Source organism: Pagrus major, chromosome 18 (genome assembly GCF_040436345.1).
Source record: "Pagrus major chromosome 18, Pma_NU_1.0".
NCBI lineage: Eukaryota > Metazoa > Chordata > Actinopteri > Spariformes > Sparidae > Pagrus > Pagrus major.
The window spans coordinates 22283134-22310486 of record NC_133232.1 but is presented as its reverse complement, the minus strand read 5'-3'; the positions used below and the strand labels follow the sequence as shown (position 1 = coordinate 22310486).

Genomic DNA, 27353 nt, shown 5'->3' with positions numbered 1-27353 from the left:
TGGATAGAAACAGTGGATGTTAAAATGTTCAAATATTGTACTGTTTCATCACATGAATGACTGTCCATATAAATTGGTATCTATTATATAAAACACTTGATTTTTTCCCCCCATGCCTCTCCATGGGTCCTGTTATGTGGTTATAAACATCCCATGGTGCAACTGGTGCGGTGGCTGATCTGCCATATAACCACTGTGTTCTCGACCCCCCATTCGGCTACAGTTTCTTGAAATCAGCTGAAACAGAGTGGAAGGGAAAAGTGGAATAAATTCGAAAAGAGTCCAGAGTGCCATTTTGTGTTGTCATTTTAAATGATGACTTCAGTTTGGCTGAATGACCGACTTTGGAGACAAGCGTCTCTGTCTGACTGGCACGGTTGAGTCCCTCTAACCCCGGTGTGGCACAGTCATAATGGCCCCTCTGACTCTCCTTGTGCCAGAGCATCCCCGTCTCACCGTCCTCTGACTCCCCCCTGTGCTACAGAGCATCTCCCCCAGCATTGCAGAGTCAGCTCATTAGCACCCAGCCCTCATAGCACCTCACCGTGCTGTCATTGGGTGAAAGGGGGAAAAAATCCATAGCTCCCCAACCAACGCTAGCAAATGAGTTGGGCTCAGACCTGCAGAGGAGGTGGGTCTGAGCGGTGAGGGAGATGAAGAAGAGCGTCATATCACAGGCAGCAGAGCTGCAAGTGCCCTAACGAAGGCATCCATAAGAAACAATAAGCAAATGAGAGTGAATAAATAATAGATAGTGCCGTGCAATTTCACGCATGTTGAAGAGGAAGGGAAGCATAGGAGAAAAAGGCTTGATATCAGAATCTAATTAAATTCAGGGGCAGACAGAGCTTTAGTGAGAGGAAGGGGCTCCTGTGGGAGCAATGGCCCCGTTTCTCGCTGCCACGTCTCAGCATCTCCATCAAGAGCACAGTGTCAGGACCGCCTCGAACTTCATATACAAGAAAACTACTAGCTTTTAATGATGCAAAGCCACCAATGCCTAACAGAAATTGATTGTTCAGTGATGCAAAAACACAAGAGCGATTGTCAAATATCATTATAATGTTTGGAGAGAGCATCGCTTTTGCTTTGATGTGCACATTAATAATCTGCTCTTCTAGAGATTCCTCCTCTGTAGCGAATGTTTACATCATACAGGAGGAAGTTTTAGACTTAACCCACTCAGAGTCCTCCATTTAATTGTAGTCAACCACGCTTGAGCAGAGACGGACCACAGAACACTGTGAGACGCAGTTCTGTTATGAATCTGGTTTAATGTATGATCTGAGACGTTTTTTCAAGGTAGTGCCCTGAGACTCTCGTCAAGCTGAGCTCGCAAACCGCAGACAGCTCATGCTGAGCTCACAACAGTCCACAAGCACCTCAGATTGTCTCTACCGATGTGGTGGACAAAATAGAGATGATGGTTATTAAATATCACTTATCTGCTGACTTTCAGGCCTTTGAGGCTTTGCCTCTGGTGAGCGAGGACCTCCTGTGTTCGGAGTTTTAGATTTGTCAGCGCTGTTGTTTGTTCTGCAAGCTGTCACAATTATTTAGTGGACATTCAAATTTCCTTTGTCATCAATAGCCCCGTGTGGGCGACTCAGACCTTTGTCAGCAATACCACACACATCTATTTTATGATCGGGCAAAGTTAGATTGCACAAAAGTGGTGTTTATGCAGTTTTGGGGAGTAAATCTATTTCGAGGCTGGCTTCATTGCTTTGATCAAGATGAGATGTGGCTGCCTCGGGCCTTGCAGAGTCATTGAAATGACAGCATTTTTCTTTCTTTCCTTTTTTTTGTTTTGTTTCGGACTCCCAATGCTGACATTACTTTTGCTTTAGTGTGCATTCTCCCTTTACTCTGGGACACATACTGCCAAAGCCCTCTCCTCTGACTCATCATGTAGATCACTCCCCCTCATTTGCTGTACATCCTTTTAAATGATATAATAGAGGCAGAGGAACAAGAGGACCTGCATACAGTCATTCTGATTAAACTCGCTCTGAGTTTATTTTGCTTTTCATGAAAAACAAAATATGGAAATTCTCACTGTAGGTATGACGAAGGCGTAGTCTTGTGTCAGAACAATTTCTTTCAAGTCCGTTTAAAGCCTTATGCTATTAATTGAATTAGTGACCGGCAGCAAAACAATGTGTGGCTTCAGTAATCCTTAAGGCTTGGCTTTGTACCGGCAGAGGCATGGTGTGTGCTTTGTTGTCAGGGCTGTTGTTGCTTTGAAGTGACATCAGAAATTGTGAAATGTGTAATTACCAGTGCAGGGTCCATAATAGCTGTCGGAGCTAGGAGTCAGGTATGCTCACAGAGAAGACGGGTAGTTCAAAGCAAAGGGGAGCCGTTTAAAGAAGGCAGAGCAGACAGCATTAATGTTCCTGATGGTCATGGCTAGCCAAGTTAATGACACCGCCATCCTTTTCTCTCCTGTTTACCCTTCTCCTTTTCCTTCTTTACCTGAGGCGAAAAAAAACATCAAGCCCCCCCTTTTCCTCGCCACGCTATTTATTAGATTACTCGCCTTGAATTCCTGTTAAAGGCAAATTTTGCAATGCTTGGCTTTTGAATCTCATCTCCCTATTCCTCATTCCTCATTCTGTCATTAAGCTAATGGTCTGTGTCCCCTCTGCCAGCCTTTTTACATGTGCCTACCCCTCTTTTATTGAATCCTCCAGGTCCTTAAACCCTGGCAGTAGCAGATGCTTCTTTGGCTGCACCATTCAGCCAATGTCTCCCTTTGCTGCTTGTAGAAACTGTTTTGCTCCAGCATTGTGGCGAGGAGGAAAAAAGACAGAATGAAACAAGTCACTGTGATTGTAATTTTCATTTCTAAAGGCAAAAGAAAGAAGGGACAAGAGAGAAGAGCAGAGCGACTGTAAGGTGCCATGAGAAGATGAGGTTAAATAAATAGCTTGTGAGAAGTATGCATGTTTGCTTTCTTGCCAAGCATTAGATGAGAGGATGAATACCACTCCTGCATCTGTAAGGTAGATATGAAGCTGGAGCCTGTAACCTTTTAGCCTAGCCTAGCACAAAGACTGGGAACAAGGGGGAACAGCTAGCCTGGTAGCCAGATGAGGGAGGTTATTGGGGGGCTTGTAGAGACTATTTTGCATTTATTATAAATTCCATATTTATTTAATGTCGCTGTTCTTACTTATCGTGTTGTATATAAATTGCAGTTTAGCTTTTGGGAATTTCAGCCTCCACTTAACATTAATTTATCTATTTATGTGTACAATTGGATGTAACTTTTTGCTTGATGCAACATCCAATATTTTGCTTCTCTAGTCTCATGTAATTATATGGAGATCATTTACTTTCAGTTAGGAAGTTGATGTTACTTATCCAGATTTTATGTGGGGATAGTGATTGGTTGAACGCTTGCAGCCGCTCGCTTTTAAAGTTGGCTTCTCTTTATATCAAACTGTTTGCCTGATGAAGATCTAGTCCTGAAATGTCGCAAATAAATCTATTTTTGCAAGTTAGACAGCGTGTGGGAGTTTGCTTGCGACTAGAAAGGTAATAAAAATCTGCCTGCCAGCACCTCCAAGGCTCACTAATCAACTTATTGTATCTCATTTCATTAATCCATATAAAAAACTTTGTCAAAATGTGAACAACTGTGATTCGCAAAATATCAAAAATTTTCAAAGATTTAAGAATTGGCCAGCTGTTGTAGTCATACTCAAAACAAATAGGGGTTAGCATATCACCAGAGCTGCCATTAGCTAGTTAGCTTGGTTAGCCGTGTATTTAATGGTCCGGGCTGGGAGCTTGGAGCAATAGTGGAGTCTTGGTGTTTACACCGTTAGCACAGGAGCTTTGAGCCGGGACAGGCCAAGGCTAGCTGGTTAGCATGCTAACTTTAGATATCTCTGCAGCACAATACACAGACATTATAAAGTTAAAACTGTTATTTCTTCACATTATGTTGATAATTTTAGTTCATTCTTTGAACGTTTTCAACTAAAATTCTGACATATTGCACCTTCAACCTGCTTCTAAATAGCAGCAATATAATATATATATGCGAAAGGTTCATGCTGTTTCGTCATGCAGACACATTTAATTTGTGTGCTGCATCCTGATTGTATGTTTTATTCCACATGATGCAGGGTGATGTATGGTCATAATGTGTGAGAGATGTCGTCCTGGGTACTGTATCAGGATCACAAGCTGTGTGGATCCCCTTTAAGCTGCTTGGCATTTCATTGAGCAGTCAGGAAGAAAACGCCAGCAGATGGTTGTATTTACATGGATGTGAGATATCAACATTATGGATTAGGAGTATCATAAACTCACAAAAATAGAGCACCAGTGTAATTTTTGTCTAGACACAACACATCCTTAGAAACATCTTCTTCACTGACCTTTACGCCCACCCGGAGAGTGCTAGCTCTGCACATGTTGCCCAGAAACACCAACAGTCTCTTTACACCGGCGGCCTATGCTATGACTGAGCACATGTGGCAAATGGCATATGTTCTGAAGCACAGACGAAAGGGCCCTTACCAAATCTTCGCGTGTATTGTTGAGTATAGCTTTTGGGGCTGTTGTTGGTCGTGGTGGTGTGTGAAAGGACGGTAAACAAAGCGACAGGCAGACATGTTTACGCAGCAGGCTGTGGTTGAGAGAAGCTCCTCAGGTGATTGTAGTAGTGCCACACTTCTTGTCCTTGCAGGCTGTAACTCAGCTCGAAAGGTGTGACACAGGGAAACATGGCAGGGGGAAGCTGGGAAAGAGAGTGGAAAACTGAGTGCTAGGAGACAAAGACTGCAGTAAGAGAAAGAAAGAGGAGTAAGGATTTGATTAAGAAATGTTTTATATAGAGGGCATGTGTGTGCATGAGTGTATGACTGTGTGCGAGTGAGAGACAGAGACTTCTCCAGGCGATGGGGGTTGTGCCGGGACATGCCATCACAGTCCAGCTGTGTTAGAGGCACAGATGGAGGTTTGTTTATGGCGTGTGCATATGCACGCATGTGTGTGCACATAAGCGCAGAGTCACACAAACAGACACTGTGGGCGTATGCAATCACACATGCATAGACGGACACATCCTGTCTCCCTCTTCACATTTGTCAGTGAGTATCTCACTGTTTTCTACTGAAGCTCCCATGACACACTTCATGTTTTATCTAAAGTAAAGGTCACGGTGAATAATATCGCTGGCTCACCCTGTGTCTCTTTCTGCGACCAGCTAACAAAATTTCAGAAAAGGCCGTTTTTTTAAATATATGCAGGCGATTATTTATTTTAAATGCAAAGAGTAAACGAGCAGCGAGCGTATTTGATGAGCACCATGACTGTGCAAAAGCCTTAGAGAGAAACATGAGCCACCGTTCTGTAACGTAATGGGGCGATTTCCAGGCCAGCAGGCCAGGCGGTCTCAGAGGCCTGTCGAGGCGGCTCAGTCAGATGAGTGGTACAGTAACGGCCCTGGATGAGGTTACATGCTCTGGGAACTGCAGGGCCTCTGAGAGGGGAGTGGGGACGTGAGCAGAAGGGGTTGACTGACAGCGTAGTTCAACTAGAAAAGATGAGGCAGAGTCACATGTTTTTACTTAAGCTTTAAAATGTCTGGCTGAGCTATTATCATTATTTCTTTAGGATTTTTTCATTAAAACTAATATTGATTGTGCTACAGTCATTTCTGCTACATTACAGCAAAACACTGCATGTCTCCCTGAAGTTTAGCACTGATGAAATACTAATAACTTACCCGGCTAAGTCTTGCTGGCATCACTGCAGTCACTGGTACACTTTGTTGTGGTCACGTGAGGTTAAAGCTTTCTCATACTGCAAACACATAAAACGCTGGAAACTTTCCAGAAGCCAAAACTCCACAGGGAACATTATTTTGACCTAATTTTCTGGCCATGAGATGCCCTCCGCTGTATTTTTTATTTATTTATTCTAAAGTCAGGCGCACAGCTGAAGCTGTAATGAGATTCAGAACAGAAAACATAGAACACACTCTAAGGCAGATTCAACACAATGAATTTTTAATCAGAATATCAAAAGATCCTCTTAAGCCCAACCTGAGGAGAAGTGTTGCTGTCGGAGTGTTATTTGTCTTGGAATCAATGACGCTGGCAGATGTTGTTTGATAAAACAACAGCTTTCCTTCCTCGCTGCTGTGGTAGCTTCAAATCTCCATCCATCTTTCACAAACACTGGGCATTTGGCCATTTCAGCAGCTATGGAATATAAAAAGCATATAGGGTTAGAGACTTGCTTTTGATGTGGAAGCTCAGTAAATCACTCAGACAGATTTACATCAGTACTTTTCAAAGATTTCTTCCAGCACGGACAGTTATCAATCTTTTGTGGTGTGTTCAGACCTACTGTGGGGATGCTGGAGTCTTTGAATTTCTTATTGATTTCCTTTATCTATATGTGCAATTTTCTGGGGATGTGATGAATTGCAAGTGAGAAGAGGGATTAAGGTGATATGATTATGGTTGGACTGTCATGGCACCCTAAAGATATCATCACCCTACTGCCTGCAGTTATTTCAAACAGACAACGTAGCCAACATAGAATGACTGGACCAAGTATTAACATGGTAACTGATGCTTTTTAAAGAATACATACTGCAGTAGACCGGGGCATATAGGACCGCTCATAAAGCCTTAACACTTTAGATATTTGTTGACAAATAAATTGCCACAACTATAAAAACAATTTACTCCACAGCTGATCAATAAAAAACAGATGTTACCATTAAACAACCAACAAAGAATAAGTTAAAGAATAATCTGTGCAGCACTGACCCATATGGGAGCTTTACGGCGAGCCAATGAATGCAAGACGTAGATCAAACCCCTCTGTTTTGTCGGCAGACATAATGCAACGTGACAGCCCATCTACGCTGCGCACATCTGTTCACCACTGTCCAAATAATAGGGCGGTTTCTGAACTATAAGTCAACAATGACAGCCTAAGTCTGTGTTCTGTTATTGAAGATGATATCAGTGCTGCGTTGTGATGAACAAGAGGAGCTGGGTGACCATATGAAAAAGCAGCGATAAACACTATGAGGGACCACACAGGAGGAAGACGCAGAAATTCTTAGCGGTGCATTGTGAGCATTCGTCGCAGAGAAAAAAAAACTGTTTATGATAAGAAACAGGCTGTACATGTGGTGCATTTTAAGTAAAACGAACAGGAGGGCAGGCTGCCATTGTGAACTATTCATCTCAGGTGCATCTCGGGGATACGTCTGCCAGCAGCTCAGCTCCATGTGATGGCTGCTTTCCATTTTGTTTTCTCAATGAGCAAAACCTCTCAAGGAGAGTGGGGTACGTCGTTTGTGGCAGAGATTATTTTTCATTTCCAAATGTCATTTACCCTCATGCGCCAGTTTTGAAGAGGCAGGGACAGAGTGGGTAAAGAAGAAGAAAGGAAGAGCATTTTCCAAACTTGTCACTTGAAAAGATCTCTGACATTGCAGTCAGCATTTTTCACTTCGGCTCCCCCCCTCCCCGTCTTTCTCATTTCTATCTCTCTCTCTTTATATATATTTAATCTCTCCCACAAAGCCCATTACAGCTATGTTCCTGCAGCCGTTGCAGTCACACTCAGCTAGCTATTGGCCATTCACTAGACTCCCCTACAATACCCATAATCACTGAATCAGTAATCCCCTACTTGAGCTGGAATAGCACATCCGCATCGTGCCTCATCGGAAGTTGCTGCATTGGCCTGGCTTCACTGCGTCCAAAAGAAAAAGAGGAAACTCTGTAGTCCTCCTCAATAGGAGCTGCTGACTGCATTGTCCTGACCAAGGTCAGACAGCTTTTCGGCCTTTTATTATTTCTGAAGGAGCCTGAAGAAAAGCATTAATTGGCACCTATGTGCCGTCTAATCTTCTCGGTACACTTGGACTGCATTATTACCTGTTTGTTGTTTTGGTTCCCTCTGTGTGTGTGTGTGTGTGTGGTGACGGAGAATATTTGTTCTGAGCTAAAGACAGTCAAAAATGAGGAGGACATCAGGCCGGCGTTGTGATGAATACAAAACATCAACAGGGAGTGTCACGATGTACTCTCCCAACTAGTAAATATTGGATCACAGTGCGACGGGGCTTCCAGCTTCCAGCCTTCCGTCTGCCGACTGAGCAGATTGATCCGCACGTTTCTGGCCTGTTTCAAAAGAGGCAGTCGCTAGCAGAGCCCCTGCCAAAGCTGCATGTCTGTGCAGAAACAAGGGCTCCATCATAACTGATTGCTTGTGACAGTTCACAGTCGCCGGGCCACTGAAGCATCATAACCTTGTGAAACTAGTGTACGGGCACTCTAGCATACAAGCTGAAGGAGAGGAGCAAGGGAAAAAAAAAAGATATTAGCATATTCCTTGCAGTGATACAGAGATGCAAATAAGACATGCCACGAATAGCCTCTGTGGTTAATATTAACCACATCTTATGTAATGAAAGACATAATGCAGAGCCACACCTCTGGAGACAGGGTGGATTTATAGACAATTACTGCAAGTGTGATTGTGGTTGTAGATTGAAGAGCCCAGCAGTGTCAGAGCGGGATCTGTTGACGTGCTGGAATAAACTGCTGATGACACTGAAACAGAAATATCTTCTGGCGGGCCTGAGGAGCCACTCAAATCACTTTATCTGTGTTGTCACCGCTACAAGCGCCAATATAGTTCTGATTGTTCACTGATTCACACTGAACAAGTTTAATCGAATCCGCATGAATGCCACAAAGAGCGGAATGATGATCAAATGGCCATCAATAATATGTTATGAAAACTATGGCGACTATGAAGCTCCAAAGTGCTTTGACTCATCTGCTGCTGGGTCATCAGAGTAGTGGCTTCCAACATATTATTAAGAGGAAGTTTTTACAGGTGTGAAGGAGAACAGCAACTCATTGTGACGAGGTGGTGTTGGCTTACTTGACATGCGTCTTACTGCCATTCTCCTGTCCTTAGTGCTCACTATCCCCATGAGTGAGAATTAAGTGAACATGATGTGCTCGCTCGACCGTGACCCTCCTCTGTTTCTCCCTCCAATGGTTAATTCGGAGAGTGCTGTTGTGTGGCTCTTGCCATTTCACACATGGCTTCATAAAACCTGTGGGCGGTTGCTCCCAGGCCGCTGTCCGTGTTTGTGTGTCCATGCATGACTCTGTGATGAAATATTGAAGTGTTCTATCATCGACCGTTCGGCCGCCGCCGGCGCCATTCCTGTCCCTTAATTTTATTTTTCCCTTCCTTCTTTTATCTCGGTGGCGTGGCTTTATTTTGCCCGGCGTGGCGTGCAGATCAGGAAGGCAAACCTCATCTGGACCCATGACAGAGCTAATCCATCGCAGCTGCAGAATGAAAAGGCCGTTTGGAGTGAATCCATTCCAAAAGGCCTCAATGGGAAGCTTCTCTCAGATGCCGGTGCCCTTTGCAGCCCTGACAGTGCGAGAATATGATGAAAAAGGACTTGGGAGAGTTCAGTGGCTTAGCTATGTTTATGAGAGAAGGGAATAGTGCAGGAGAGAGGCACAGTGCTGGAGATGGAGAGATGAAGTGACCAACCACTGTGATTGTGTATGCCCGCGTGTGTGATGTGAACTGGATTGTAAGCACACAGCGGCTCTTCCTTCATCTCTGCACATACCTGTCTGCTATACTCAACCAAAGCAAGTTGAATATGCCGTCTGAGGATTTATATGCATCTATAGATGAGCTACATACATTCAATATAAGGCCCATAATAGCTGTGAAGGGGACAGTGGCCAGAAGTAGCCTGATGTCCACTTTGAAATTAACTTACCATCAAGGAAACTACAGTATGTGTGAATGGCACCTAGCTCTTTCTAGTGCAAATGGACTGTAAGACCGAATAACATACCATTTTTAAATATGTCAAGGGCACAGAGAATTCTCATCAGTTTCCTCTGCTTTTCTCTCAACACTTTGTGCAATATATTTTCCTCCTGCCCATTGTAGTGTTTCTGCTGCTGCTGCTGCTACTGTATGCCCATCACTAAGCTGTAAGGGGATAGACTTTGGGTCTTTTATGCATAAAGAAGCTTAAGTTTGGAATTTGCTCTCAAGTGGCCGAAGTTTGTGTCAGTGAACGTTTCACTCCCAATTTCAGGGGGTTTGTCTCAGAGTAAAGCTTTTTAGCCTGAGGACACCCTGGAACTGAATGAAATATTTAGGTGTAATGAAGACTCTTGTTGCATGATGAGTTTCCCGTTGTAGAAGTTGTGTCGCAGCCTTGTTATTTTTTTCAGTACAAGAAAGAAATGCTATTAGCACAAAATGCAGGTACCATTAAAAATGTATATGACACAAACTAACGTGTCAGTCTGCCCCCTCACTTACCATCAGTGGTATGTAGCAGTGAATTTGTCCAGCTTTGGAGAAATCCATTGAGATTACTGACTCCACTTAAACACAGAGGAAGTGAATGGTATGTTCCTTTTACTCTTTATAACCTGGGAATGCTGTTGAAGGAAACTAAAACTTTTTTGAATCACTGTTTTCCTGTATAATGAGGGTTTATTACTGATATTAGGGTGTGCTCTTGTCCACTCACTATATGGTTGGCTGACATTTGGGTTTGTGGCCTCTTTTGGTTCTTAACAATGTTACTGTGTTGCGAGATCTGAACAAGTAATTTGATGAATACAATTATATCATAACCCACAGAACCAACAGCCTGGAAATAAAACCTAAGTTGTGATAAACCATGATTTTCTTCTTTAGACTATTTCTTTGGCCGAAAGGAGATTTTAAGACTAGGGCTGGGAATCACAGAGTAACTCACGACTAACGGCTCTGCAACATTTGATACATTGCAAGACAATCATCGACCATATATCATGATGTCTGTGTAACTGAAGAAGAAAAAGTACCTTAAAAAGGCAAAAATCAGGAACTATTCGCTGCATTGTTGTCTGTTTCACAGAATTTAACAAGTGAAATTAAACCATGTTAAAGCTCCTACAAAGAAATTGATTTTGGAGGCCCCTGACAACTGATATGGGCAAATATTACTTAAACTGTTGTATGGCAGAGATATCATCAGAGCTTTGTTGAACTGACCTTCAAATGAAAAATCAGTATTCAGAGCCAAATGCTCCAATTTAGCTTTTAGTTTTGCTTTTGCTGATCGGTCTACCACACTGATTCCATTTCAGCGTGTCTTTATCATGCTGTCGTGAGACATGAGATATCTCTAAACCTCGGTCATTTTCTGACTTGACTACACTGCAGCACAGTGACCATATCAGACAAGATATCAGACAGCCACCAAATTAGACTGAACCTCTTGTTATTGGCGTTAGTGCCCGGCACATATCCAGACAATGAAAGGTCCACTGAGAATAAAATGGAGCACATCTTTTCATCTAATGCCAGAAAACTTCTTGCTCTCATCTCTTGATATGAAATGGCTCTGAAGTGAAGCCCCTTGCTGAAAATCTTTATTGGTTTTTGTGGGGAAATTTGCTTTAGAAAAGTAAGGTGAGTGAGGCATATTTAAGGGTTTGTCTGACCGGGACCTGGCATATATAGGATTACAGCTCACTCACTGTCGTCGCCCTCTGTTTTCCATCTTTCTCTCTCTATACTACCTCCACCATTATCATTCAGGAATGGAGCGCCGTCTCAGCAAGGGCACTAATAAGATGAAAAGTGGCACTGGACTCTACATACTTAACCAGGCCTGGATTGAGGCTGAGAAGGAGAGGGAATTCTTTATGTGATGTCTTCAAGGTTAAACAACTGCGCCCATCTCCTGTCCTCATTCACTTCTTCCATTATTCTTCAGAGAAAGGCAAAGAGCAGAGACTGACTGGTCTTGGAGAGGTGCTGTTTTAAAATTCAGCCTTGTAATCAAGCTTCACAATGCAAATCCCTCAACGGCTCGGCTCCGTTTGTTTCATCGCCATAGGATATGAATTGTGACAAGTAATTTGATTAGCGACACCGAGGGCGCTGGCTTAGTTTACATGCGCAGGAAGTGGACCTCGTGAGACTGGCAGATAGTCATCCGCTCTTGGTGGCCCTGTGCGGCACACTCTTGGCTTCGCATGTGCATGTAAGCCATGCACGAGACACGCAGATCAGAAATCTCCCTAAAGGACAGAAACCACCAGTCAGGAAGCATTAAACTCACACAGTATGCACCCTAACTGGAATATGGAAATTTCAAGATGCATTGCTGTCCTGTCTTGGAGCTGAGTAAAAGAGAAAATGACAAACAGAAGCTAGTTTAGGAAGCGAGACTGAGGATCAGATAGAATTGATGCGTACAGGAGGGCAGGACAAACAAACCAGCGTTTTGACGTTGATGGAAAAATATATGTGCCTGCCAGACATCTGGAAGGTTTTCTCTGCTTTTTTTTTTTTCTGCATTCATCCAAATAAGAACAGGAACAAGAGAGCTGCCAGGTATTTCACCTGCTGTTTAGAACTGGATTCAAAACAAGTCAGTCGGGGTGCGGCTCTCTGTACCTGAAATATCACCTCAAATCTTTACCCAGGCGAGCCCAGCTCTCCTGCACTCAGGTCTGATAATGAAGAGGCATCTTCTTAAACTGTTATTTTAATCTCTTTGATATGGCTGAGACTTTTCTCTTGTATCCTTTTTTTCTCTAAGGCATCTGTCACGGAGTCCTAAAGTGAACTGTTTCCTCTGATTCAGCAAAGCTAATCTTCCCTGTTTGTTGTGAAGGCAGGAGCCCAGACCGCTTCTGACAGCAACAGTTTGAATGTTTGCTGTTGTGGTCTGACACGTTGAACTCTGTCTCCCTCGTTCCTTTTCGCAGCTGTCCCGGGTGTCCTGCCTTCTCTTACTCGTCTCACTTGCGGCACAAAGATGGTGATTAGACTGTGTGTGTAAGGACACGTTGTCGCGCCTTCAGCGGCTGTCCATCCTTATGTAGTCGTGGCGCCATCCACACCACACCCCGATCCCTTCGCCCTTCCTCGCTTCATGCTCCTTTCTCTTCCCTTCCACCACATTCATCTGCGAAGAAGAGCAAGCTTTAGGCCTGCAGTGCTGATTGGGAGGATTAGTGGTGTGTGAGGGACTTTGTCACCAGCTTTCTTGGAAATCCAATTACAGAATATCATAAGCCTTACATGTTTCATACTCTGCTGAATCCTCCTTAAAAATGCACACAGACACGCTCAAAGGGTCAGTGTTTAGCTGCTGTCCTCGTGCCGCGTACTGTGGTGAAATCTTCCTGAAGGTGAGAGGAGTGATCATCTTTGAAAAGGATAAGACAAGTCCTGTAGCACTCCTCTCGCCTCTGCATTGCAGCAAATGGTGGACTGCATGAGCCTGTCGAAGAAGGGATTGTTATTTGTTCAGCGTGATGGGCCGGCGTCTCGGAGCACGGCTCTCGAGGTGAAGCGAGGGCCAAGGGTTTAGGTTTGTTATCTGCTCGCATAGATAGCACTTAATTGCATGTGTCAAGGAAATGACATGCTGCGGACGAGGGCATGCAAAGTGGGATTTCTGCATGTATCGGTTGAGTCCTATCAAACAGTTTTTCCCCAGAGTTGCTCAGCAAACCATCCAATCTCCTAGCTGCCATCAAAACAGCGTTATCTGCACTTTTGAAATGGCCGACGTATTGAACATTTGAACAGCATACTTGCTCAAGCCTCATGCTCTTTTGCTCTGCATAACGATTCTTTAGTTTGGTCAAATGGAGGGCATCGCCATGATAATGAAGACATCAGCACATGTGCAGGTCGTCCATGGCATGTAGGTCTATTTGACCCGTGTGGTGCTTTCAGCCCTGTGTTCAAACAAATGCATGATGGTAAGACCTTGAAGGTGAAAATATCTGTCAGAAGGAGATGGAGTTGAGAGTCATTGACTCCCTTGGGGATTGCTCACCACCCTCTCTCCTCTCACAAGTACAGGACTATATCATCAAGATGGCAGGTGGAGAGGAGAAAGGAACTGCTGGTTGAAGGGCTGCAGAGAAATACAAGAGAGGAAAGAGAATAGTTAATGAACTCAGTGATCGGGAAGTACGTGCTCGTGGGCCACATCTGACCTCAGTATCTCTGGTCCCCGATCAGTTTCTCATCCTCAGGCCACCATATACATAGTAATTTGCAGCAGGCAAACCTTTGATGTGTCAGGCATTATTAATGATGGAACAAAGGTTCTGAATGAAGACCATGGATGGGGCTTAATCCTGTACATTTTTAACTATGTTTGCAGATGGAAAAGACTTGCCTATAAAGAAAAAATATATGTTGGCCATGTTTGATACATGAATTTACAAAGGTAAAACTGAAAGAGCACTGTTAGATGAGTGTTATTAGAGTATAAACAACATCATTATTTTAGAATATTTTAGTATTAAGAGATTAGATTAGATAGATAGACCTATTATATGCTCATTTTAAGGTTCATCATTTTATTTTGGGTTACGACTAGAATAGGTTTACATGCTTTAATGCTCAAAACACATCGGTTTTCTCAAACTGTCCAGTGCTGCAGCTCTGTTTTCCCCCTCTGTCTGAAACACTCTTATTTAGCTCCTGTCTCTTTAAGGCCCCCCTCCTGAATACCCAGTCTGCTCTGATTGGTCAGCCCACACACGCCTGAGCCAACACTGCTAACAACAACAGAGCAGCTGTGCTGAATTAATTCTTACGTGCCAAACTAGCCGCTAGGCATAAATGTATGCAAAAGTGTGACATGGTGACGTAGTGTGATGTCACAAAGTCACGTTATTAAAGGCGGGGCTTGGAGTGGAGCTTCTGTTGGTGCGAACTTTGGCCCTTTTAACTTTTTAAGATCTTTTACATGCAAAAGAAGCTTTATAAAACACTGAAGGAAAGGGAAAAAAGAAAAAAGCACCTTTAATAAGCAGTGTTAAAAACATCAGTCGGGTAGATGCAGTATAAGTAGATAATAACTATCATGATCAACCCTTCATAGTCATTTGTCTGCCATCTTTTAGCCACGTTTATTTTTAACCATATTTGGCCATCTTTTTTTAAAGAAAAAATACTTTTCAATGATTACATATAATCATGAATCACTGTGATTCAGCCGCATCTGAAAATTGTTCATAAACATTCTGTTTAATTGGAATATTGGGTCTTTTCAAAAAGCAGACAATTCTAGTGTGCATAAGTAATCCTCCCTCGGCTTACTTTGGCAAATGTGCAAAGATTTGACAAACAGAATCCTATCACTCCATTCACATGTGAGTTCTCAGGTTTTAATTCTGTCTTTTCTTGCAGACAGAGCAGAAGTACGGTCACATCTTATTAGGATTGTTGTAGGTTGTATACGAGCGCTTCATCTGAGCACTCTGATGCTGGGGTAAGTGGTTTTCCTATAGATGCCTTTTAGATCCAATTCTTGAAGCTTCAAAGAGATTGTAAATCAGGCTAACTAGAGTCTGAATTTTATGCTTTCACACAGATTTCCATAATGTCCTTCTCAATTGGATACACTAATCTGCTTTGAGCTCAGAGAAAAAAGAAAAAAAAAACACGCAAGTATCAATTAATTCCTGCTTAGAGGATATTTGACTACTGACCTGGTAACCACACCGCTCTGTCAACATGTTTTCCATTGGAATATATAAATTTCACAGAAACCAAAGTAAATATTCATACTTACCACTTTGCCATGCTAATACTTGCTTTTGCTATATACTAAATAACATTTCAGTTTGCTTGTTCTCACAAATGACGCCTGTCATATTTAAAGTTTTCTGCTCGCCCGCTATGTTGTGGGCTTCATCTGTTATACAAAAAATATGAGCCGCAGGGGGTGTCAGAAAACTTGTTTTGATAATAAAACCTTAAGATATATTTTGGGAAAAACTAGCTTGTGTTATTTCAGACCTTACATTTGGATCAAAACTGTGAGCAAAAATCTCACACATGCGAATGCCATGTTGGAATAAGAATCTGTTTCTTGTAATAGTTGTCAAGGCAGCGGAGACTTTTAAATGCTTCTGCTTTGTGTAGAGCCACTCAGCCCCCTCTTTGATAGAGCCACACTAATTTGAGCCATTAAAGTTACTGGCCAGTAACCTTTTTTGATGTGACTTTTACTAATGTATCTAGAATTGAAGGAAATGCTTTGGGTGTTTCCACTCTGCAGTTGTAGACGCTTGTTAAATACAATAAAACATACACATCCATTTTCTTGTAATAAATCTAGGCCGGCTGCAATACAGATTTACGGTATATGAATTTTGACATGAAGTTTACAAACAGCACATTTCTTGAGGTGAGTACAGAGTTTATTCACTCAAGATCAAAATTTAGTACGTCAGTACATAGGGGATGCTGATCTCTTGGTGGGTGAGCTCCAGGCTAACATGCCCTGGTTACAGAGCACCCCCAGGCCAGGCTCCTCATCCCCTATCATCCATCATACACTCAAGTACATGTCAGACACACAAGTACATGTGTAAAGAGACACATACATGGACACACCTCCCAACGGATTCCCAAACTGTCAGGGTGAACAGAAGATAGACTATAACAGAGCTGCTCATTAAAACAAAGTACATTTAGATGTTATCACCTTTTAAAACAGCTGCTTTAATTTGATTTAAATTATTGGAGTAGATGATATCGGTAATTTGAGTTTAATTGTAAACAAAGTACAAATCTTTTTTACTCACCACTCACTTTTTATTTGAACAGCTTCAAAATCATGTTGATGGTACAGTGTCTTGTAATCGGGTGAATGGTGTCTCGGTCTCAGCCACTCTGCCCCCCTATCACTTGTTTCTGCATTGTGTAACTTCAGTGAGAAGGTAGGATCACAGCGTTACAAGTTTACTTCAAGATACAAGTTTTCAACACCTAACACTGTCTACATTACGCCTGACAAATTGTTACAGACCTGAGATTTGTATTTACAAATCTCAAGTCAGTGGTGTTACACTCAGTAACTGTGGGGGGCACCAAATCGCACAGAATGCCAATCAACATTTTGTTGCTCTACCTTAGCGAAGCAAAAAGTCTTAGAAAAGTTAGATCTGAATGGTATCCGACAGAATGTGTGTTATTTAGGAGCTGCCCCTGAATGCACCATGCTGAGCGCTGTCGGTCGACAGATGCAGGGAGCTGGTTGCAGTCCGACAAACCTAGCCAGTTGAGTCTTAGAGATGTGAAGGGAGTCCGATAGCAGCGGAAACGTTTTTTAACCTGACACGTTAATGTGAGTGAGGTTAAAAGTTAAATGATAATAAGATAAACTTGTGATGAATCGGTGGCAGCGCCAATGCCGTGGACACTTGTACTGCAGCTTCTGTCTTGGTTTCATAATCGCTACACCCCTAGTTTGCATGGAATCATAAAATGAAACAACAAATTTTTCAGATATTAGTTGATAACATTAAAATACACCCTGCTCTCTTGGATACATTTACTGTATGTAGTGAAGGTGTGTTTTTACGTGCTCTCTTTCCACTTTGTGTGTATCGGTGTCATTTACCCCAGTAGATAAGTGTAAATAGGTGCTATATGTTGATGGAGCGGACAAGTAACAGCTTCCTCGTAACGTTTCACAGCACCGTTGCGGTTGAGTCGCTCTTGAATCTGGGTCTGCCGTTTGAGTTAACTGTTTGAAGCACTTCACATCTCTATATGACAAGAGCTGATGCAATCCCCCAGGGCACTTACAAGCTATCTCCCAGTGACAGCATCCCTTCTTCAGAGCAGGCTGGTACTGATGTAGGCTGGTGTGTGTGGGTGGGTGGGGGGGATACCGGGAAGCGGAGCTTCAAGGACCGGAGGGAGAAGGAGACCGAGACACGGGCAGGAAATGGAGGACATGTGGCTGAGAGGAGAAACAACGGGGCCAAAAAGAGAAAGAACGTGGGTTTTTAAGAAAGACACCGAAAACAGCAAAAGAGATACAATCATCGCTGACATTTACTGTTCCCGACCCCCTTCCCAAGGCTGTGCAAAGCTCTGGCTCATGGGCTGCGAAAGAACATGGAAGTCCTAATACTCTGAGTGCATGAAGAGGTTTTTTTTTTTTTTTTATGAATTAGCCCAGCATGCCTGCAGGACACTACATATATTCCTCTGAACTAGCATTCCAGGCCAGCCATCTCAAGTGATGCATCAGAAATGTAACATCCCCGTAGCACTGCCAAGTGTCCTGATTATAGAAGGGAATGAGGGCGACACAGTGTGTGTGTTTGACCAGTGAACTGGAGATGGGATGCATGGTTCCCTGCAGCAGGATGGGGGAGGAGGAGGAGGAGGAGGAGGAGGCACGGTTAGCTGCAGAGGAAGAAAAAAAAAGGGAAAATGAGATTGGAGAAGAAGGGAAAGAGAAGGAGCGGATGAGAGCAAATTATCTTTGTGTTGTTTACCACTCGGTCCTCATGCAAGCTCCTCTAATCACTCAGTGTGCATGCACATGGTTGGCTGAGGACTTGTGAGTAAATTAGCATTATTGAAATTCAAGGTGACACTCACAGAATCATCAAATTATATTAACTGATTTGTTATTTCTTCAGAGTCGGAGACAGGTTCAGCCATCTTATTTCCACCTACAGCACAACATTTATTTCATTTTTATTTAATTACTGAGAGAGATGAGTCCGGGGGCCGGACCGCTTCTCTCTCCTCACTGTACCATGCACTTTTTTTTTTTCTCCCTCAAACAAGTCCACCACCAATCTCTGCTCCACTGATGGAGCGGGATGATATTATGGGGGAAACAATGTGAGAGGGGAAGCAGAGAGGCACTCAGGTGGAGAGAGATACTGCCACGCTTGAAGAGGATGTATGCTTTGGGGGATGACCAGATGGCTGAGGCAGAAGACAGGCAACAAAAGGAGAGGTCAAATATAGTGGTGAGGATAGAGAGGAGAGACAGCGCAGCGTTGAAGGAGGGGGTGGGGGATCAGTACTGCTTGAGTAAAGTGTAGGAACACATACATATACAGAACACGTCTCTTTTGGGCTGCAATAGGGTCATCCAGTACTTTCCAAACAGTTTCTGGAACCTTTCAGAAACGGCTCAAGTTGTGAGTTTGGCTCCAAAGAATCATAAATAATTAAGGTTTAATCGCTTGTGCCTAAACTCTAAGCATTTGTCTTTATTGAAGTTATTAAGCTGAAATCCCGGTGCAATTGACTTTCTTCTTTCACTGCAAAGACACTTTAAATTCTTCAGTTCGACTTGGTCAATATGTTTCTACTGATTGCCATTTTGTTTGCTGTTTCCCATTAATAAACTTGCCAGTGTATATGTTCTGCTCATTTGTTCTGCTGTCTTGTTATTCACCCTTGACTGAAAGAGAATTAGAGTTTATTAAAATTTAAATGGTGAAGAAATTTACATGCGGCTCAGATTAGCAAGGGAGCAAACCGGTGCGGCTCCTAACAAAAAATGTAGATTAATTAGAAAGTTATACAAAGATGTGTGATTTAAAAAAAATCACTTTCTCACAGGTGATCCCTGCTGGTGTACTGGTGGTGATAAGAGCCAGCACTGCTTTGTTTTTCAGCACCACCGCTGGGTGAAAAAGCACATTGTTTTCTGCTAGTTTCTTAAAGCAGTTTGTAAAAATGATGGTTGCAGCCACCTCGCCTGCCAAAGGAAGGGTCAGTTTTTACTGATGACACGACACGGTCACGATCAACAGCACTGCTGTCTCCACCTGAAAGTTCCTGGTGCTCAGGTTTACTCTCACCTCCAGGCTTTAATATAGAAACACCTTCAGAAGCCACAAAGCCTCCACATGTGGCGTTGGCTTGTTAGCCTCCGACCATGGAAATGAGCCAATGGTGATTAAGAGTGAGAAAACAAGAGGTTCCTGCACAGCACGGCTTATACTGCAGTGCACTGAAAATCAATAACACTGCTTCCATTAATTGTATGTAGTGTTACATTAACTGTGGTTGGGTCTATTTATGGCAATGCATGCAATTGGCTGTGAATACCAGTCGCAAATGCCCATGAGGGCAGACTCTGGAGAAGGTGGAGAATGGATTTATTGTGAAGTAAGCAGCTCTTGTGACTTGAGTCTGAGGGATAGAGTTGTTGGCAGATCTGGTGCAGTGAGGCCGGCTAGTGCATGCCCCTGAATCAGAACATCCATCTGGGGGAGAAGCTACTGTACCTGCAGCTCTGATCACTCTCCATGTCGTAGCTCATGGGATCCCTGCAACACGCGAACCTTTGGCGACCCTGAAAAGGTTGCAGCACAAAGACACTGCATCACTGATGGGGGGCAACATGAGAGCACAACAGGGGGAAGAGGAGGAAGCAAGATGAGGGTGCATGTGTGTGGACATATCTGTTATTGAAGCTGGGGCTTGCTCAAAGCTCAACCTAATAAGCAGAGGACAGCTGAGCAGAGAGAAAGAGGCTGCCAGATCTGGTCCCCTAGGATAGGTTCTGTGTCAGTACTGGCCCAAATTAAGAGGGAGTGCAAAGAAAACTGGGCCTCGACGAGGGCTAGAACTCCTACTGGCTCCCATTCAGTGTGGGAGATTGCACCACTCACCCTGCAGCACTTACCCACAATACTGCTGTCCATCTGTTGATTCACTTATCAGGAGGCAGCATTGTGTGTGCGTTTGTTTGTGAGCGTGCGCGCGCTCGTATGTCTGAATGCGTGTGCGCGGCTTTGCCTGTGTGTGTTGCTGAGAATGGATGCTTATACCTTGGGAGAGGTGTCTGTACCAGGACAGATAGGGAGGGAATAGAATTAAAAAGGATGAGGCAAATCCCACCAGTGACTAGATCTCTCATTCACACAGCAATTGTGCTTAAGAGGCGAGTACGTGAGCACTGTCATGTTGTCCTCTGAGTGTCTGAAAGGGTTGCTCAAAAAATAAAGCATGCTTTATTGTGTGTATGTGTGTGTGATTGCATCTAGTGCTTGATTAGGATGAAGGCAAAAATACAAACTGTCAAGTTGGTGATGAATTGTTTCTGGTTCAGCATCAATAACCTCAGAGGAGGCTGAAAATTCTGTATTTTAACAAGAGACTAAGCTACATCTGGTGTATATATGAACTGAATGAATACCCGTCAGCCAATCAGGAACAAATATTTAACACAGCCATTACATAAGATTAGATAGAGCCTTCCCTCCTGTCATCCAACCATTGTGCTGGAATACTGCGATGTATTTACGGATGTTAAGAATGCTTGATTACCCAGCGGGAACCCTTGAGAGTCAATCAGAATAAGTGAACAGCCATTCATGATAGGGTAGGAAGGCAAAACACATCTGTAGCTCTGAATGTTAGTTTACACATTAATGGCTTCTGACTGAATGGAAGTCGCTCCTGCCTGACAATTTGCGCTGTCCCACTAGAGTGCATGATGAATACACAAACAAATAGAAACCGTTTCTCAAGAAATGTCATCAGATGCAGCAGCTGATAAAAAAAAAAAAAAATGCTTGTATGAGTGAGATGTTCATTCCCCCAAAGTGGTTGTTATAGATTTGTAACAGTGAAAAACATTCAAATGATTTTGTTAGTGTTTATTTTCTTTTACCTTTGGTGGCCTCAGATAGCTATTTCACTGAACAGCTTCTAGATTTTATGCAGCTTGTTGAAAATGTTTGTTTATATATGTATATATATATATATATGAATGTGATCTCTATATGTATACCTTAAAGGGAAAGTTCATCCCAAAATCAAAAATAGATATTTTTTATTTATCTGTCTATATTGTTTTGGATTGACTTTCTGAGTTTTTTTCTGCCTTTTTTTGAATATAATGGAACTTGATGGCAAAAACTTAACAGCAATGTCTCTTTCTAGAAATCATGACCTGGTTACTCAAGATAATCCACCTTGTTGGGAGCAGTTTCATGTAGGAACTATTTTCTTTCAATTCAACTACACCTGCCAACCATTAGGGGTGTAAATAATGATACGTTATCATGTTGATTCTTTGGACATTCGATATTTGCCATTATCACAAAGTCTGCCACCATACGATTTCGATTTGATTTAATTGAGGGCCCTTCGATCGATATGATCTATATGACAATATCATCTGCACATTTAACCCAATCAGTTACAGAAGAAGCTGCCACCACTTTCTTTTCTGCTTTTGTCCATAAAGAAAATAACACTACATAAACAACAACAAGAGTTTTAATCAACAAATATCAACTGTAAATAAGACAAATGTTTTTTGCTCGTCACCAATATTAGCTTGAGTTACGCTGGTTTAGTCACTGCAACTCCCAACAGAACATTATGCTTGCATTTCAGCCTGAATGAAGGCTCTTTTAAGCCTAACATTGTTGAAAAAGATCCACTGATGTTGCCGTAGCAAGAGCAACAAGTTAGTGGACTGCTGAGTGAGACGCTCCGCTTGTCTGTTGACTCATTTTTTTCTCCAAAATCCAGAATATTTCCACATCGTTGATTTATTCCTGAAAGTGGAATAACTGTCCCCGTCGTCTCATTTTTTTTTTGCTGCTTGCCATCATCTGTTTGGCGCTTGTACTGTTTGACTCTTTACGAGGGAAGTGTGCTAAGATGGACAAGGTGACACAGATGTGCAAGGGCAATTTCAAAAATAAAGGCTTAACCTAAAGATGATGACATGGATCGATGTTTTCACTTTCCATCGGTGGTATTAGATCATTAAGTTGATGTATCTGCCGAGCAGAAGGAAACGTGCATCTACTCATGCAAGAGAGGCTAGCTAAATTTGCTAATGTTGCAAATCAGCCAAGTAGGATTACATCCTATGCCGTCATGAACTCGAGCCTCTCATGCATGAGTAGATGCAATCTTCCCTCTGTGCTGTAATCAGTTTGGAAGGTGTAGTTTGGTAGAAAGAAAATAGTTCCTACATAAAACCGCTCACAACAAGGTTTGGATATCACACACCATAATAACCTAGATCGATAAAAAGCACTACAGGTAAGAGGAAAAATACACATCGATTTTGGGGTGAACTGTTCCTTTTAACACACGTTAAGCCTTTTTGTTTACATCATGCCCTTATTAGGTCTCATTCGTCATCCAAGCTTTGCAAAGAAACCAAGTACGCAGCTATGACTGACATCGTGCCATCCACCAAAGCAAACGTGTGGGTTTCAGGTCATTGAAAGTGAAACTGGTTCAGTTTTCACTCGAGGCAGAGATAGTTGTCTTTTTCAGCTCTTTCGTAGGAGGCAACAGAAACGGCGACAGGCAGCGGCAGCGCTCACAGCTGCTGTGAACGCTGCAGTGAGTCGTTCACTCACTGTGGATGAGGGAACAGAGCGATAACTGGTGGGAGCTCCTGATGGGAGCTGCAGACCTTCGGTTGATGCTGTGACGTTTCTATCCTTTGGCTGCCAACACAGACGCACACTGTGCCGCCTGCATGTACACCTGCAGGATTTTTGATGACATCCTGTTATAATGCCGGCCACCATTACCCGATCTGTTCACTCTCTGATTCAGTGCACGCTGTCATTTTGTGTATTAATGCTTTTCTCTTATCCAGATTCAGATAATGAATGTTAATACCAGGTGCAAATGAGATTTTGTATTGTGATCGCTCTGGATCATAGGGTATCATTTAGGGACGCAACAGATTTTCTTTTTCATTATTAATTACTCACCTGATTATTTTCTCAATTTGTTGCAGTGATTCAGCAGAGACTTCAAAGCAGCAGAAGCTGAGATATCCTGACTATTACTCTTCAGTGTGTGTCAAACTCTAAAAACACTGGATCCTTCCCATAATGAAACCTGATATTGTCCTTCATTAGACCCTTTCTGGCTGGTATATGGTCTCATCTTTTAAACTCTAAATCTCCAATTGGTAACACAGATGACATCATCAAGGTTACTTATTCAGAGCCCCAGAAGTCATTATACTGGCTGACTCGTACCCCTGATGACAAGTGAACTGAACTTGATGTCACACAATAGTGACAAATGGCCGTCAAACATCATAGTGCTCAATTTCTTTGACCAACAGTCCAAACCTCAAAGTGATTCACTGTAAGAATGACAGCAATTCCCACCAATAAAGAAGAATTCTTGTTCAACATTTTTGCTTTGCAGTTATCAAAGTGGTTTCTAATGATTTTTCTGTTGGTCAACTTGTCAGTAAATTGTTAACTTATCGTTTAAGCTGTAGTTTGAGTTCAAATATTTTGACACAGGTGCTAATACAAAACCTGTGATGCAGTAACAAAACCACTGATATCATACTTTAATAAAAGAAACAATCTTTTTAGATAAAATCCTTCATTTAACAAAAGATGCGAAAGTTCTCAAATGTTCAGGGTCTAAAGACAAGCACCTATTATTTGCCTTGATGAGATCATCTAAACCTGGCAACATTTTGATTAAAAATCAGGAACTGTCTGATCAAAGAAGACAATAATGTGACTATTTTGTCCATTTTGTTTTTGGACTGATTGTCAAACAAAACCAGCAGTTTGAATATACCACATTGGGACGAGGATTATGGTTGAATTAATTGCCAGCTTAATTGATAATGATTAATTTACTAATTTCTTTTTCTTTTTCTTTTTAGAGCAAAACAGATCAGGAAAGCAGCGTGCATGTATAATCAATTTTAATACACACCTGTCTTATACTGCTGTCCCAGCATGGACACGTGTACAAAACAAAACCAAACAAACAGAAACACAAAAGGGGAGAAACTTGCAGCAACAACAAAAAACAGTTTAAAAAAGAATAATAATGGGATAATGAATTGAATTGTTGAATGCAAAATCAAGACTACTAATCTGAGCAGACATAACTTTTTTGTACTTGATATTATTACACACATTATTATGATAAATATTTTTTCAGGATATGCAGTACTGTAAATGTATTGGGGGTCATTTACAGTCACTTGAACCCTTAATTAGCGGGTCATTAGCGTTCGGTCAAACAACCCAATCGATCTGTTACTGCCTAAAATGATGAGGCACTCAGTTTTGAATGTGCGTAAACTTTTAATTTTTGCTGAATAATGTCTTAACTCTCCTGTCCTCTTGCCCTCTGCTGTCCCTGCAGTTTGCTCCCAGTTCTCCCGCGGAGTGTACGCCATCTTCGGATTCTACGACAAGAAGTCCATGAATACCTTGACCTCCTTCTGCGGCGCCCTGCACACCTCCTTCGTCACACCCAGTTACCCCACCGATAACGAGGTGCAGTTTGTCATCCAGATGCGCCCCGCCCTCCGGGGCGCTGTCCTCAGCCTGCTCTCTCACTACAAGTGGCAGAAGTTTGTCTATCTCTACGACACCGAGCGAGGTAGGTGACAGCACAGGCCTTGAGTCTGTGGGACTTTAAGCTTGAATTACAGTGTGGAACCACAGGAAATGTTACAGCGACTCAGAATAGCAGCTGCACAATGGGGTTAGCAGAGGATAGATTTACCCTGTAATACTTTATGAAAGCCCTGTAAATGCTTGAACTGTTAATTCTGCACTATTTAATACAGTAGTTTGGTGTTATGTAAATGTAAAATAAATTCACCAGCAGCTCATAACACTTGTAATAACACATTACACTTGAAGAAACGGCATCTCCTATGAGCTATAACCTTTGCATTCTTCTAACAGTTGGCTGCTCGCTGTCAGTTAATCTTCTGTTTAATCATGTTGTTGATATTGGCTCGTCTTTCATCTGAAATGAGGTATGTCACAGCTGCTGCTAAAATGTTTTCTACACAAAACAGAGTCTCTGGCTGCCTGTGGGGGCTGCTTATTGTGTTGCATCAATGAGGGTTTTTGTGTACTTCCCAGATTGCATAGCCTTGTTGACAATAGACACTGGTTTAATGTAGCCGCGCGCTGCGCGTATGACGACCTGTCAACAAGGCGAAGTGTTCATTTCTGGATGTTCTAATGTCAAACAAGAAAATGAGCTCATTATCTCTCAATAGAATAATGATCACCTCCTTCTACAGGAACTTCAATTTGTTCAAACAGCACCTGGGCAGGAGTTCAGGATGTGACAGACAAAGGCACAATATGTCTTCCTCTTTGTGATGGTGCCACAAAAGGGCGGCGACACATTCCTCCCGATCTGCACATAGCAGTATGGATTTGCTATGTTTATTTGCTCATTACTGAAAGGTCCTGAACTCCAGATATGCTTCAGGCAGCTGGTCTTCTCTGCAGCTTCCTGAATGACTCTTTATTTCTGGTCCAGCCTCACTCCCCCACCTCTCTGCTTCTCGCTCTGAGGCAGGAGTATGAAGTGTGCTTTAGCGCAGAGTACTCTGTCTTTGGGTCTCCAGGCCTGTAGGGTCCAGAGCTGAGGGCCTTAATCCTCCACACAGCCTGCAGATAACATGTGGTTAATTAGGGTCACTCCGACTAGAACACTCATTGGATCTTCCCTGAGGATGCGAGCGACCCACACGTCCTTCAGCACAACCAATACTGCCCAGCTACCGGTCCCCATCCCTCTGCTTTTCCACTTCTGTCTGGCAAGTGGGACTGTCTGGGGCACAGTTGGATACATAGCGGAGGTGGGGAAAAGAGCCTGAAATACAAATACAGAGGAGGTGTCGGAGAGAGACAGAGTGATGACAAATAGACATATACTTAAAAGAGAGACAATGGGGACAGAGGGCAAAAGAGGGAGAGAAAGTGAGGAGGAGGAGGAAACAAAACACCAATTCAGCACAGCAATTAAGGCAACAGCAGGCGTGTGTGATTTACACCCTGTTACCTGTGTACAGACAATTCCCTGTGTACTGTACATCCCCATGCCGAGGCCCATGCCAAGCCACTTTTACCTCTCTCGTTGCTGCCAGTGGTGTAAGACGATCCCTTATTAGTAGGAGGACATTGGCCCCAGGAGGGGATTAAAGTCGTTTATTGATGCACTCCATCCAGCACTTTGAGGGGCTTTGACACTTGGCTCATCAAGCAGACAGATGTGTCAGAGAGCCTCTACCTCCGCTTATCAGGTAGTGCAGCTCCCCTGGCAATATGGACACTGACTGCTGGCTAAACCAGAAGGAGTGACAGGGGAAAATAGTCTTCAAGGGTGAATGTTTTTTTTTACCCTCTGGCCAGGAGGCAAAAGGAAAATTGACAGACAACTCCTTTCATCTGTGTAATTTTGAGTTATTTTTTTTATTTTAGCAGTTCCCAAACTTTTATGACAAGCACACCTCCATAACCCCGTCAGAGGAGCTCAGGTACCCCTTCCCTGACTCTACTAGACACATGGATTTTAAGTGAAGAAATATCAAAGTGAATATTGTTACAGTATTCTCCAATAGTCTCAATATAACTACCACTATGAGTGTCACAAGCTGAAACTTTCAAGCATGTATGTATCACATTTAGCCAACAATCTCAACTGTTTATCCAACACTTTTCCGT

The 27353-nt window shown here is 42.8% G+C and overlaps 1 protein-coding gene across 2 annotated transcripts in view; it reads left to right on the top strand.

Annotated features, from left to right (window-relative positions):
- LOC141013214 (glutamate receptor 3) overlaps window positions 1-27353 on the top strand; it is an 85578-nt gene that overhangs the window by 1327 nt on the left and 56898 nt on the right. For both annotated transcript variants that reach the window (XM_073486837.1, XM_073486838.1), the window contains exon 3: window positions 25024-25263. In XM_073486837.1, coding sequence (XP_073342938.1) covers window positions 25024-25263 — 240 coding nt within the window. The remainder of the gene's footprint in view (window positions 1-25023; window positions 25264-27353) is intronic.